Source organism: Gambusia affinis, linkage group LG05, assembly GCF_019740435.1.
Source record: "Gambusia affinis linkage group LG05, SWU_Gaff_1.0, whole genome shotgun sequence".
NCBI lineage: Eukaryota > Metazoa > Chordata > Actinopteri > Cyprinodontiformes > Poeciliidae > Gambusia > Gambusia affinis.
Window position 1 is genome coordinate 22741720 of NC_057872.1, and position 14040 is coordinate 22755759.

At 36.0% G+C, this 14040-nt stretch overlaps 3 protein-coding genes across 3 annotated transcripts in view; 1 reads left to right on the forward strand and 2 right to left on the reverse strand.

Moving 5' to 3' along the window:
* The window catches only part of LOC122831807 (trypsin I-P38-like), a 33468-nt gene that overhangs the window by 13189 nt on the left and 6239 nt on the right, over positions 1-14040 (forward strand). The window lies entirely within an intron of this gene.
* LOC122831806 (trypsin-like) lies at positions 3199-5244 on the reverse strand. The gene is made up of 6 exons (XM_044118290.1): positions 5165-5244; positions 4734-4926; positions 4461-4646; positions 4100-4161; positions 3880-4004; positions 3199-3552 (listed from the first exon to the last, which is right to left on the reverse strand). The coding sequence occupies exons 1-6, from the start codon at positions 5199-5201 to the stop codon at positions 3403-3405; spliced, it is 753 nt and encodes a 250-aa protein (XP_043974225.1). The 5' UTR covers positions 5202-5244; the 3' UTR covers positions 3199-3402.
* LOC122831810 (trypsin-like) lies at positions 9429-12629 on the reverse strand. The gene is made up of 6 exons (XM_044118296.1): positions 12593-12629; positions 12161-12353; positions 11893-12078; positions 10115-10176; positions 9889-10013; positions 9429-9798 (listed from the first exon to the last, which is right to left on the reverse strand). Exons 1-6 carry the CDS (start codon positions 12627-12629, stop codon positions 9658-9660), a joined length of 744 nt encoding a protein of 247 aa, XP_043974231.1. The 3' UTR covers positions 9429-9657.

The following is a 14040-nucleotide window of genomic DNA, read 5'->3' on the forward strand; positions in this document are numbered from 1 at the left end:
TCAGTTGATATTTTCCCTGAACTGAATTTGAAAAAGTGACATGACCTTTAAATCACATGAAGAGGAACACCAGAAGTGATTTATTTATTCAGTGTTTATCTTTTATATCAGAAATGAACATGCAGCATCTAAACTATTTCTATTCCTGATCTCAGTAAGATTGATTACAGTACCTCGGACCATGATATGCATATGTCTGTGTGTGTGTATATATATTTGTATGTATGTATATATATATATATATGTATATATATATGTGTGTATATATATATATATATATATATATATATATATATATATATATATATATATATATATGTGTGTATATATATATATAAAACCCACTTCATGCATAGTTGACAGTGGACATCTATCCAAAAGTCATTTTCTTGTTTAAATGCATTTTTATTTTGTAAATACACACAGACCACTAAAGTGGACTAGTGTCCACTTTAGTGGACACTAATAGACTTTAAAATATTGTTGTTAGTTTATAAATCACTGAATGGTTTAGCACCACAATACATTAAAGATTTGCTGCTGTTGTATCAACCTTCCAGACCTCTCAGGACTTCTGGTTCTGGTCTGCTATGCATCCCCAGAACCAGAACCAAACGAGGAGAAGTGGCATTTAGCATCTATGCACCAAATTTCTGGAACAAATTTCCAGAAAACTGTAAAACAGCTGAAACACTGATTCTTTTAAATCTCAACTAAAAACCCACTTGTTTAGAGTTTTATTTGAAACGTAATCAATTGCAAAGTTATTGACGGAATCTGACTTGATATTGTTTTTGTTGTTGATTCTATGTTGCATTGTGTTTTTGTGTTTGATTTGATGTAAAGCACTTTGAAATGCCTTGCTGCTGAAATGTGCTATACAAATAAAGTTTGATTTGATTTGATTTGATTTAATTTAGTGAATCATACAATACACTGACAGCTACTGGCCATCCACTGCAACTTCAAGAAAATGTAATTAAATTCAATATGGCAGATGAATGAAAAGCAGACCAATTCAGTAATTTCCAGTTCCTCCTTCTACTGTAGAAAACTATTGCAGGTAAAAAAAATATTGTGACATAAAGCAAACCCTAAAAATTAACACTACTGATGTAGTTTCCAAATTACAACTTTGTATTTGGAGAAATTACAAATGATCACCTGTTTTGACAGATATTTACTGACATCATTACTCTGACTATAGATATATAATATCCACTATTTCCAGCAAATATTTTGGCTGTAAAAACATTCTTATATTTTAGTTCATAACTTGAAAATTTAAAGGAAAAAGTCCATTGTTGCTATTTTATTTTGTAACAAAGTTAAGTTTCATTGTGGTTCTTCAAAAGCTATTCTTATTAATATTTAAATGTTTACATTACTTATATTCATAAAAAACAGAACGACAAAGACCAGGAATGTAAAAATAAATCCAAACCAGACATGAAGAAACCCTGAGGAAACCAGAGAGGAGAGATGAGGAGCAGTGGCGTGGAGTAACAAGACGAACCGGCCAGTAGAATTCTGTGATTTGACTAATTAGAGATGGGATTTCATATTCATCTGCTAATAAAAAAAAAAAAAACATCTGTTTTATGTGGCTAAATGTTAGTTTGTTGTGAAGTGGAGGAAATGCGCTAACAAATAAATTAATTCAAAAAATAAAAAAAGCCCTGATGCTACATTGTGAAAAACAAAAAGACTAATGGAACTAAATTGTCCTTCGTTAAAGAAACTATGAATCTTGTGATTTGAATGTTACAAGAAATGTTACAAGAAATTCATAAGGAACACTCTGTTATGGACAAAAGAACTCTTTGTCTGGAAATGAAATGCTACATAAACACATATTAATCTCCCCTTCCTCTGGCAAACAAGTGGAATGACCCACTGAGGGGATTTGCCAGTCAAATAGGACAGCAATTAGCTGGAGCTCTTCTGTGCGACTCCAGCAGCAGCTCCAAAGGAAACTGGTAACTCAAAAGAAGAAGAAATTAATTTGTTGCATTTAACAAAAATATAAAGAACTGACAAAGTTAACTAAATGTGTGCACTGCACATAGTCGATTTAGTCCAGAAGAGCAGAAGCTGTCCGATAATTCAAGCAGCAGGACTGCGCAGGAGCGTTGGTCTGCTCCCTGAAACAGATTAACAGTTGTGCACAACACACACACACACACACCCACGCACGCATTCATCCTCACATTTTTTCACACTTATTTGTAAAACCTTTCATTTAAAACCTGTAAAATTAAGGTTGTTTCCCCTTTCTTCTCTTATTTAGACCTACATTTGCATCTAATATTCACCAAAAATATTAGATTTTCAGCCGATTTTTTCAGTCTTTAAACTACAATAATCTGCATGTTAAAGTGAAGAAGTTCTTCAGACTTTAAGGATTTTTGGTTTCTCTCGGTTCTACACATTTGCACAACCAATGGAGCATTTCTTAAAACAATTACTACACACTGGAAATCTAGCAAACCTGCAAAAGTGATTCAGAACTAATTCAGGATGAAAGGCTTGTTCCTCTAACGCAGCTCTTCATGTCAGTGAACGTGTCATAATGAAAAATCCTGACGCAACGACAGTAACATCCGGGAATGCTGAGAGAAACTGATCAGACACACAAACGTTTCCTAAAACAATCAATAAAGGCAAAAGTAGGCCTAATGACAGATTTTGAAAACTAGTTAAGCATTTATGCATGCCATTAATATACTTTGTTAGCAACTACACTAAATATTAAGATGACTAATTATTTAGCTAGCAAATAAGATTTAGCTTGCAAGATAATGAGCTCAAAGCTAAATGTTTAGCTTCCTCCGATCTTCTCCAAAGACAGAAAAGGGTTGGGTGTTTGTACATGTAATGTTTCTAAAGTTTTAATTATTAGAATATGTGTTCAAAACTGTTAAAATTTACCAGAATACATTGTTGCATATATTGCTTTGTTGTGCACAGCTCTTTGGTCTTGTTGGAGTTTAAAGTTCTCTACAACTAAATCAGGAATAGTAATAGTTTAGATGCTGAATGTTCATTTCTGATGTAAAAGATAAAAACTGAATAAATTACTTCTGGTGTTCCTCTTCGTGTGATTTAAAGCTCATATCACATTTTCAAACTCGGTTCAGGAAAAATATCAACTGAACAAACTGAACCATGAATGTAAAGACGATCAGCCAGGAAATGTTTATTTTTCATGCATTTATTGATTCATTGTTTATTTCTGATACAGAGAAAGATCCATTAGGGAGATCAAGGTTAGATGAGGAAAAACAAAACTATTGATTTATTCTAATTCTACAAACCTGTGGATCAAACTGGTCAAGATACAATAATAAAATTATATCTGAGAGGAAATTTGATGAGAATTTTATTTCAGGACAGTTTGTTTTATTTATGGCCAATTGTTCTTCTTATCCACCCGATGTATTCACACACGTCCATGATTAAAACTGGTCTCTCACATGCATAGACTGGTAAACCTGGAGAAATCACACCATAAATCATGCCGTTGAATACCACTGCTGAACCAGCATCACCCTGTAGAAAAAAATTATATTAATATATTTATGTATATTTCAATTGTTTAAGTCTTCTAATCCAGTGTTTCCCAATTCCAGTCCGCGGGGGCTCCCTGCCCTGCATGTTTTAGGATGTTTCCCTTCTGCCACACACCTGGATTGAATCTTTGGGTGATTAACAGTCTCCTGCAGTACTTGGTGGCTGCAGAAGATGTCATGCAATCATTTGAATCAGCTGTTCTGGTATAGAGGCACATCCAAAACATGTAGAGCAGGGGGCCTGAGGACAGGAATTGGGAAACACTGTTCTAATCACTGTAGAGAGATATTGAAGAAACAAACTTACATAACATGCATCTTTGTTCGGTGCTGAAGCAGAGAATAGACGCCCATATGGCTGCAGGAAATGGGAAAGCTGAACAACATTCATGTCGACACACTGAAGATGTGGTGCAGCAGCAGCATTGGATACTGTAAAGAAACATGAGAACCATAAACATGGTTTTCACTCAAACTTAAAAACAGAAACAAAGATTTTATTCTCATAACTTTAATATTTTTCTCACAATGCCGATTATTGGGGCCAGTTGTTGTTGCTCCCTCTCCTGCCAGCTGAACAGTGTCACCACTGAAACAAAATTAGAATTAAATGTAAAAAAATAAAAGATAACAATGTAGAAAATTCTTTGTTACAAAGAACAATGAAAGAAAAGAAAATAAATCCATGAAGGACTTCCTCCACTGACACATAAGTGTCCACCTCCAGTCCCCAGTGATGTTGAACTGCGTCCTTTACACCAGTCTCTGGTCCAACACACCTGAACTAAACTGGTGGCCTGATTACCTGACTCAGGTGTGCTGAAGCAGAGGCAGCAGGACAGGAGACAGAAAATCTGAAGTCATATAGTTGATCAGAGAAAGACTTACATTTTAGGGCGATTACTGCAGTCTGGTAGTGGAGCAAGTGGGATGTCAATTTGTTGTCTTGGAAGCTTCAGCAATATGATGTCATGATGCCAACCTTCAGGAGCATAAACCACAGGTTTGCCTTGGATTCCGGAAATTTTTCGGCCACCAGTCCTGGAATGAACTCTTAGCACTACTTGGCTATACCTGCAGAAAACATTAGTTTACAATATAATGAACACACAGAAAACCTGATCATCTGCAGATAAAACTGTGTTGATGTCTCTTTCTTACCACCCTTCCCCTGACTTCCAGCAGGTATCTGTAGTCAGGATCCACTTAGGGTTGATCAGAGATCCTCCACAGATGGTCGTTGTCTGCCCGTTGGTCACCTCCAGCCGAACATGATAAAGACGGTCCGTGTCATCACAGTTATGACCGCCAATGATTCTCTTCTGCAGAGAAACATCTGAGTTCACTGAAACACCTGAAGAAGAAAAAGGAGGACTTTATTCAGAAACCAGGTGCAACCATGGTTGCTGGAACAGAAAAAGGATAAACAGTTAAAGATTAAAAAACATCACAGTTCATATGCAAAGAAGTTTCAGTCATAAACAGAATCAGAGGGAAGTTTGAGAGTCACAGAGAGCAGCAGCCTCCCTGGAACCAGTGGAAGTGTCTCCAGTGTGACCAGTTTCCCAGAGTGTCCAGTGTTTCTGACTCACCCAGCCCCAGCAGCAACATAACCTTCAGCAGAGCCATGCTGGTCCAGCTTCCTGTGAATGTCTGCAGTCCTGCAGCAGCTTTTAAACTTTGTTCACAACTTCCTGTTGTAAAGAAAGCCACCAATCACAGGACAGACACCGATCTGTCCAATCACAGGACAGACACCGATCTGTGCTGCCATCTGCATAGAGATTAACTTTAACATCTCATCGTTCTAAAAAAAACTTGAAAAAGTTATTGTTCCTTTGACAGATTATTTCACTAATATCCAAAAATTTACCTTGTTTTAACTTAAATTACCAGCCAATGAAACAAGAACTTTTTCATCAGTATAAAGAGTAACCCATGTTATTTTTGGCGAATATGAATTATAGCCTGTAATATACTATATTGCCGGTAGGTGGAAGTAAATAGCTTCAAAATAGTCTAAAGCTACAGTGATATGCTACAGAACATGAGCTAGAACAAGAAGAAGAAGAAGAAAAAATACGATCTGTGGTCACTTTAGTGACAAAACTATTTTCAATATTTTTCAAGAATTTGTTTTCATCTGTGGTAAATTTTTTATTCCTGTGTATCTGGATCCGGAAGAAGTTTTTTTTTTTTTTTTGAGATTAAATTTCTTTCTTTTTTTGCTGCGAATCTCCGGTGAGTTCTGTGCTATAATTGGCTTTGTTAGCTATCAATTAGCCACAGGATAATATTTTGCTGTTATGTAATAAAAGTTATATTGTAATTTAATTTTATAGTTTCAAAGTTAAAAGGAGAAAAAACACAATCGATAAACTCGATAAAATCCATAAACACAACTTGTTTATGGATAAGAATGCATGTTCTCTACAGGACGTTTTGCATGTGAATTAGGTATTGTGCCTTTTCTTCTTAAAATGTTGATACTGATGAAGTATTTAGTGACAGTGAGTAATTTATTCCACTGTATGGAATTTAAGAGTGCTGAAAAAAAGATGTTGATGTCAATTCAGCGAATATTATTTTGTGATGTTTTGTTGAGCTAAAAGACAAATGTTTTTTATCAGATGGAAATAATTTTATCTACATGGGGTGAGGAGATAAAATTTCACTGAAGTGACTGCATGACACTACAGTAAAAGATGTTTTTGCTACATGCAGGTTGTTTTTTTATTTTATTTTGAGAGACAACGCATGAAGAACGGCGAGCCAGGATCCACAAGAGGGGATTCACATTGTGTCCACTGCGATGCCAAAGAAGAACCTTCTTCTGTTCCACTAGATTGTTGGGATTGCACATATTAAAACTACCCGGGTAGCTACAAAATAACATTCAGATCTGAAAACTGAACTGAACTGAAAACAAATCAAAGGAAAAGAAACTCTTGAACTTGACTTAGGACTACTAAAAGGAAACATTGACTATTTCTGTTCTATTGGTGTTATTGTCAAAATGTGTAATAAATATGTTTTGTTCAACACATGGTTTCCCTTGCTCCTCCTGAGTTGAACCTAGTTCTGATATGCTATTTGATTATAAAGATTCATAGTCACTGATTCCCTTGTTGCAGGTGACTTACCAGGTTAGTAGAAAGAGCAACTCTTCCTTGTTTTCAGGTTGATGTTTTTTTGAGAAAAACGTTTTGGTTTCCAATCTACAAAAATTCACATCTGCCTTTGCTCTAGAAAGTAAAATCAATTTGTTTGATGAGCTGTGAAAATGACCCTTTGTTGAGAAAAATAATTTAGTGTTTTCCTCCATCTCTTTCAGCTATTTGCATGCTCGTGTACATTATAAAAGCATTCATATAGATCACATGCTCGCAAAAGCTAAAGGAAATGTAATTTTAGGAAACATCCTCAAAGCTAAGGCTAAAGGAAATAAAGGGAACGCTTTGTTTAGAGCTTAGCTTAGATATAGGCTGACAAAGGGAATTACAAACTTATTTGATGTTGAAGAGTAACAATCTGTGATTTGACTAATTAGAGATGTGATTACATATTCATCTGCTAATTGAACAAAACAGATCTTTTTTATGTGTAAAATGGAGCAAATGCGCTAACTAAAAATCAAGTTAAGGACAAACATAAATTCAAAATTAAAACAAAAGCACTGATGCTACATTGTGAAAAACAAAAAGACTAATGGAACTAAAATGTCCTTCACAAAAGAAACTATGAATCTTGTGATTTGATAAGAAATGTTACAAGAAATTCATAAGGAACACTCTGTTATGGACAAAAGGACTCTTTGTCTTTTCTCTGTTTTTTCTGCTCACATGCACACGGCTGCACGCTGAAATATCCATAACATTTAAGAATGGTGAGGCCAAGACCTTAGAGAGGGAGCAGAAAATAAAGCAGAACTTGCTACAATCTTTGCTTCACTTGGTGTCTCCTCTAAGGTGAGCTGAGTGGAGCCCAGAGCTGCACAGTGAATGTCACTCTGTATTTGATCCACTTGGATGATGTGCAACATTTGATCAGTTTCTACATTAAAACCTGGTTTATATTTTAAACAACCTTCATTATTTGCCAAGGTAATGACTCTGGGGTTCAAGTTGGGTCCTGAAACTGGTAAACAGAAAATGTGAAAAGGAAGGCATTTCGCTTGCCTTATCGATGCATACCAGCGCACTATTAATAAATAATAATGTTTATTTATAATGTTTTTTATTAGTCGTGGGAGGTCTTGTCTGAGATGGATATGAAGGGTATCATAAGGAAGTCTGAGTGAAAATGCCTCTCCGCTTGTTAAAGTGTGGAAAAAGTCTGGACATGAGGATTTGCACTGACTTGTGTGTTACATTGTTGCAGTGAAAAAAAAAACTCTACTTAGTACTGGTACTGAATGTCTTACACTGTTTTTCATTTTGTGTAATGGAACTAAATGTCCTTCGTAAAAGAAACTATGAATCTTGTGATTTGATAAGTGTCAGGTTTAAAGCACCTACAACATCCAACAGGAAAAGACAAGAGAGTCGGATTCTTTTTACTCGCGAGAACGGACAGAGATGTGTTTCAGTTACAATCTCTATCCGCTCTGAAACCACCCTCTCTTTATTTCATTCATTCCCTAGTTATGAATGAAACTACATACACATACACGTTGCATCTCTAAGGAAAATAGGTCACACAGCTGCAACGTGATTCAGAGTTACTCAGCATATCTTCAGGAACCCATGTCCATGTACGATTAAACAAAAAATGTTCAAAACTAAAAATATATTTAATATTTTATAGGAAAACCATTATTTTCTTCACTTTTAACCAGAAATAAATACAAGAGTTACAATGTGATCAGACAGTTATTTTCTGTGACAGTGGATGATAACAAACTGCAGTTTTATTTATTCAGAAATATAATATTCTCACAGCTGAAGTTGCAAAATAACTTTTATTCCCAAACAATCCAGAGCTGGATGAAATATGGCTCATCTTAATCCAAGATTAATATTTTTATGGTACAATTATGAATTTGAAACTTTCAGTTAATGTCTGTTAAGTATGAAGAATAAAATGAACAACAAAATTACTACTCTAGAAAAAGTTTGTATAATTTAATAATGGCATAGTGAAATATTCCCTGGTTGCAAAGAAATAAGTTCAAATTGTTAATTAATACTATTATTTGGACAATGATTATTGAATTAATAAGGCCGTCATATTTGATGATGCAAGCCTTCTTTTCTATTTAATTTGATGTAATATTTTCAATGAAAAATGTAACAATAAAGTTTTTAATGATATATTTTAGCAGCACTAAGATCTTTTTACTTTTTCCAGATGTTATTGTAAAAATGTATTAACTGTAAAAGAGAAAAATTTTCTACAATAATTTTTATGTTAAATTTGTGGAAACCATCAATTAGTTTGACCTGTTTTTAAATATTTTCTTTAAAATTTCTTTCCAGATTTTGGCTTAAATTGTTTTTAAATTATTGAACTTTTTATTTCCTTTGTATCTTTATAAAAATGTGATAAATTTAAATCGTTTTTATATTAGGATTTTATTATTTGTTAAATATTGTATTATATAACATCTGTTTCATTATTTTTGTGCACAGCTCTTTGGTCTTGTTGGAGTTTAAATTTCTCTGTATATAAAAAAGGAATAGTAACTCCAAAGCTGCAGAGTTTAGATGCTGCATGCTCATTTCTGATATAAAAGACAAAAACTAAATAAATAAATTACTTCTCGTGTTCCTCTTCATGTGATTTAAAGCTCATGTCACATTTTCAAACTCAGTTCAGGCAAAATATCAACTCAACAAACTGAACAATGAATGTAAAGACGATCAGCCAGGAAATGTTTATTTTTCGTGCATTTATTGATTCATTGTTCATTTCTGACACAGAGAAAGATCCATTAGGGAGATCAAGGTTAGATGAGAAAAAACAAAACTATTGATTTATTCTAATTCTACAAACATGTGGATCAAACTGGTCAAGATATAATAATACAATTATTTCTGAGAGGAAATTTGAGGATAATTTTATTTCATGATAGTTTATGTTTCATTTATGGCCCGGTTTTTGTTTTTATCCATCCAATGTATTCACACACATCCATGACTGGTCTTTGACATGCAGAGTTTGTTCCACCCGGATAAATCACACCATGAACCTTGCCATTGAACAACGCTGCTGAACCAGAGTCACCCTGTAGAAAATATATTAATATTTTTATTTATGTTGTAAAACAGAAAAGTCTTCTAATCACTGTAGACAGATATTGAAGAAACAAACTTACATAACATACATCCTTGTTCACTGCTGCAGTAAAGAATACATGCCCATATGGCTGCAGGAAATGGGAAGTCTCAACAACTTTCATGTCGACACACTGAAGATGTGGTGCGGCAGCAGCATAGGATACTGTAGAGAAACATGAGAATTATACGCATGTTCTTCACTCGACCTTCACTGTAGAGACGGAAACAAAGTTTTTATTCTCATAACTTCAAGCTTTCTCTCACATTGCTGATTATTAGGGCCGGTTGTCGTTGCTCCCTCTCCTGCCAGCTGAACAACATCGTCTCTAAAATACAATCAGAATAAAATGTAAAAATACAAGATAATGTAGAAAATGTATTGCAACTAAGTTAGTAACTAAGTTACATTAAAAGTAATTTTTTTAGTTACTTTCAGCAGCTGCTAGCAACGACGCTCTAGCACCTGTGAAAATTACATTGAGCTTTGCCAATACTTAATTGGAAGTTATTTTATAGTGGTAACATCGACAATGTGTCTCCACTTATAAGGTTAAACTGAAGAGGAGATATTTAATAGTTACAATAGAACAAAAAAAACTTTAGTAATTTGTGTTTTTGTGTGTTCAAATGTTGTCTGGAAAACTCTAAGTAGGATTTTACACCCCACCTCCCCCCAGCCTCCAGGTTCTGTGTTACGGCCCTGCGTTTACTGTCACAGCGCAGCGCACTGAGCTCCTCCTGCTGCTCCACAATTCAGAGGGCTGAAGCACAGATTTGTGACACTTTTCTTAATTTTAATAATTATAATGGCGTTTAGTTGCACATTTTTACAAATGTGCAAATGGCTGTTTTTAAGTTTATTACACTGTTCATATTAGTATTGATGTTTACAATTTTCTGGAGGGCAAAGCGATGCTCGATGTAATTCACAGGTAAGATATTAAGCTGACATTAACAAAGACACAGCTGGACGGATCATCCGGGAATAGATGGACCTGAAAGGCCTGACTGAAACTAACTGGATGTAAGACACATTCTGGGGTTTATTATGCGTCTCTGCGTATTTCCAAGCCCAAAGGAGCAACTTCACATTCAAAACGAACTCAAGAGCGGAGACTCAATGAATTTGCAAGCGACTATGCCTAAGCCGCTTATAATAATCTGACTTGGCGACTGAAACTCAAAATAGTTCCTGTTTGTCCACCAACAAAATGCGCATCTCTCTCCTCCCTCCATTGTTTACATTTCTGTCGCTGCTATCTCTGTCACATAGAAACGGCGATCACTCGACAAGATGCGTAGAGTAGGGACGTGCTGTGGTGGCGTAGGGGATAGTGCGACCCACATTTTGAGGCCTTGAGTCCTCGACACGGCCGTCGCAGGTTCGATTCCATTTGCCCTTTCCTGTCAGCCTACTGTCATATAAATGGTAAATGGACTGAACTTATATAGCGCTTTTCCAGTCATTTTGACCACTCAAAGCGCTTTACACTAGAGTCACATTCACCCATTCGCACTCACAAACACACACCCATTCATACACCGATAAGCAGATTGGTAGGCAATTTGGGGTTAAGTGCCTTGCCCAGAGGCACATCGACATGTGGCAGGAGGAAGCTGGAATCGAACCTACAACCTTCCGATTGCAAGAGCCACAGTATAAGGGACACTAGAGCCCACAAAAGACCCCTGAAGGGGGAAAAAAAAAAGATGCGTAGAGTAGACATAATTAAAGTCCAGAAGAGAACAGTAACGCGCAGTAACACAAAGTGATTTCCATAAGTAACTGTTGTCTGACTACTGGATTTGAAATATCAGCACTTTAGATTACTCGTTACTGAAAAAAGGGGTCCGACGTCATTAACGCGTTACTACGTAACGCGTTAATGACGTTAATTACTGCCATCACTCAACACACCTGAGCTAAATGGGTTCTGGTTCTGCTGGTGGCCTGATAACCTGACTCAGGTGTCCTGAAGCAGACGCAGCAGGACTGGAGACAGAAAATCTGAAGTCATGTGCTTGATCAGAGAAAGACTTACTTTCTAAGACTGTAAATGCAGTCTGGTAGCGGAGCAAGTGGGACATTTGTTACTGGTGTCTGAAGCTTCAGCAACATGATGCCATGCTGCCATTCTCCAGGAGCATAAACCACAGGATTGGTGTAGATTCTGGAAATCACCGGTCTACTAGTCCCTGGATGAACTTTTAACTTTGCTAGATTAATCCTGCATAAAAGTTTAGATTATAATGAACACACAGAAAACCTGATCATCTGCAGATAAAACTGTGTTAATGTCTCTTTCGTACCACCCTGTCTCCGATTTACAGCAGTGAGCTGCAGTCAGGATCCACTTAGGGTGGATCAGAGATCCTCCACACAAGCTTGTATGAGTACCATTGGAGCTCTCCAACCGAACATGATAGAGACGCTCCGTGACAGCACAGTCATGACCTCCAATGATTCTCTTCTGCAGAGAAACATCTGAGTTCACTGAAACACCTGAAGAAGAAAAACAAGGACTTTATTCAGAAACCAGGTGAAAACATGGCTGCAGGAACAGAAAATGGATAAACAATTACAGAATAAAAAACATCACAGTTCATATGCAAAGACGTTTCAGTCTGAAACAGAATCAGAGGGAAGTTTGAGAGTCACAGAGAGCAGCAGCCTCCCTGGAACCAGTGGAAGTGTCTCCAGTGTGACCAGTTTCTCCAGTGTGTCCAGTGTTTCTGACTCACCCAGCCCCAGCAGCAGCAGAACCTTCAGCAGAGCCATTGCTGGTCCAGCTTTTTGTGAATGTCTGCAGTCCTGCAGCAGCTTTTAAACTTTGTTTCCAACTTCCTGCCGGAAAGAAAGCCACCAATCACAGGACAGACACTGATCTGTCCAATCACAGCACAGACACCGATCTGTTCAATCACAGCACAGACACTGATATGTGCTGCAATCTGCATAGAGATTAACTTTAACATCTCATCGTTCTAAAGAATCTTGAAAATAATTCTTGTTCCATTGACAGACTATTTCACTAATATCCAAATATTTCCCTATTATAACTTAAATAATCAGCCAATGAAACAAGAGTTTTTTCATCAGTATTAGGTAATTGACTTAAAACAAGCAGATCCTATATTTTTGCTGCAAAGTTACTTGTACGTTTTGCCTTATCTCAAGTGAACTGAGAGATTTACATTAGAAACTAGACAAAAAACCATCAGTAGGTTTTCTGCTTTTGCAGTGCTCAAGCTTGCAGTGAGTTTTGCTCAATTGAAAACTTGATTGTAAACTTGATGAAATAAAAGAGATTTTCTGGAGAAAGAGCAACTCTTCCTTGTTTTCAGGTTGATGTTTTTTGAGAAAAACGTTTTGGTTTCCAATCTACAAAAATTCACATCTGCCTTTGCTCTAGAAAGTAGAATCAATTTGTTTACTGATGAGCTGTGAAAGTGATCCTTGTTGAGAATAAATAATTCAGTGTTTTCCTCTATCTCTTTCAGCTATTTGCATGCTCGTGTACATATAAATATATTCATTCATATAGATCACATGCTCACAAAAGCTAAAGTTAAAGGAAATGTAATGTAAGGAAACACCCTCAAAGCTAAAGGAAATAAAGAGAACGCTCTGTTTAAGGCGTAGCTTAGATAGAGGCTAACAAAGGGAATTACAAACTTGTTTGATGCTGAAGTGGAACAATCTGTGATTTGACTAGACACGTGATTACATATTCATCTGCTAATCGAAAAAAAAAAACATTTGTTTTATGTGGCTAAAAGATAATATAATGTAAAGTGGAGCTAATGTGCTAACAAACATCAAGTTAAGGACAAACATAAATACAAAACAATAGAAAAGAAACCCTGATCCTACATTGTGTAAAACAAAATGAACAATAAAACTAAAATGTTCTTCATGTAAGAAACTATTAATGTTGTGATTTTGTTGACAAGAAATGTTACAAGAAATTCATCAGGATCACTCTGTTATGGACAAAAGGACTCAAGTGAGCTGAGTCGATCCCAGCGCTGGATGAATGTCACTTTGTATCTGTTCCATTTGGATGATGTGTAGCATTTGATCATTTTCTGCATTAAAACCTGGTTCATATTTAACTCAGGCTCATTATTTCTCAAATTAGTGAGTCGGTTCCTGAAACTGTTAAACGGAAAATGTGAAAATGACCCTT

Coding starts and splice junctions, on each gene's coding strand:
- LOC122831806 (XM_044118290.1), bottom strand. CDS start 5,201: ATGGCTCTGCTGAAGGTTATGTTGCTGCTGGGGCTGG. Junction 4,005..4,099: donor TGGCCCCAATAATCGGCATT/GTGAGAAAAATA, acceptor GTTTCTTTACAG/TATCCAATGCTGCTGCTGCA. Junction 3,553..3,879: donor CGAACAAAGATGCATGTTAT/GTAAGTTTGTTT, acceptor TTTTTTCTACAG/GGTGATGCTGGTTCAGCAGT.
- LOC122831810 (XM_044118296.1), bottom strand. CDS start 12,629: ATGGCTCTGCTGAAGGTTCTGCTGCTGCTGGGGCTGG. Junction 12,354..12,592: donor TCTGCTGCTGCTGGGGCTGG/GTGAGTCAGAAA, acceptor TTTCTTCTTCAG/GTGTTTCAGTGAACTCAGAT. Junction 10,177..11,892: donor TGCATTTACAGTCTTAGAAA/GTAAGTCTTTCT, acceptor ATTGTATTTTAG/AGACGATGTTGTTCAGCTGG.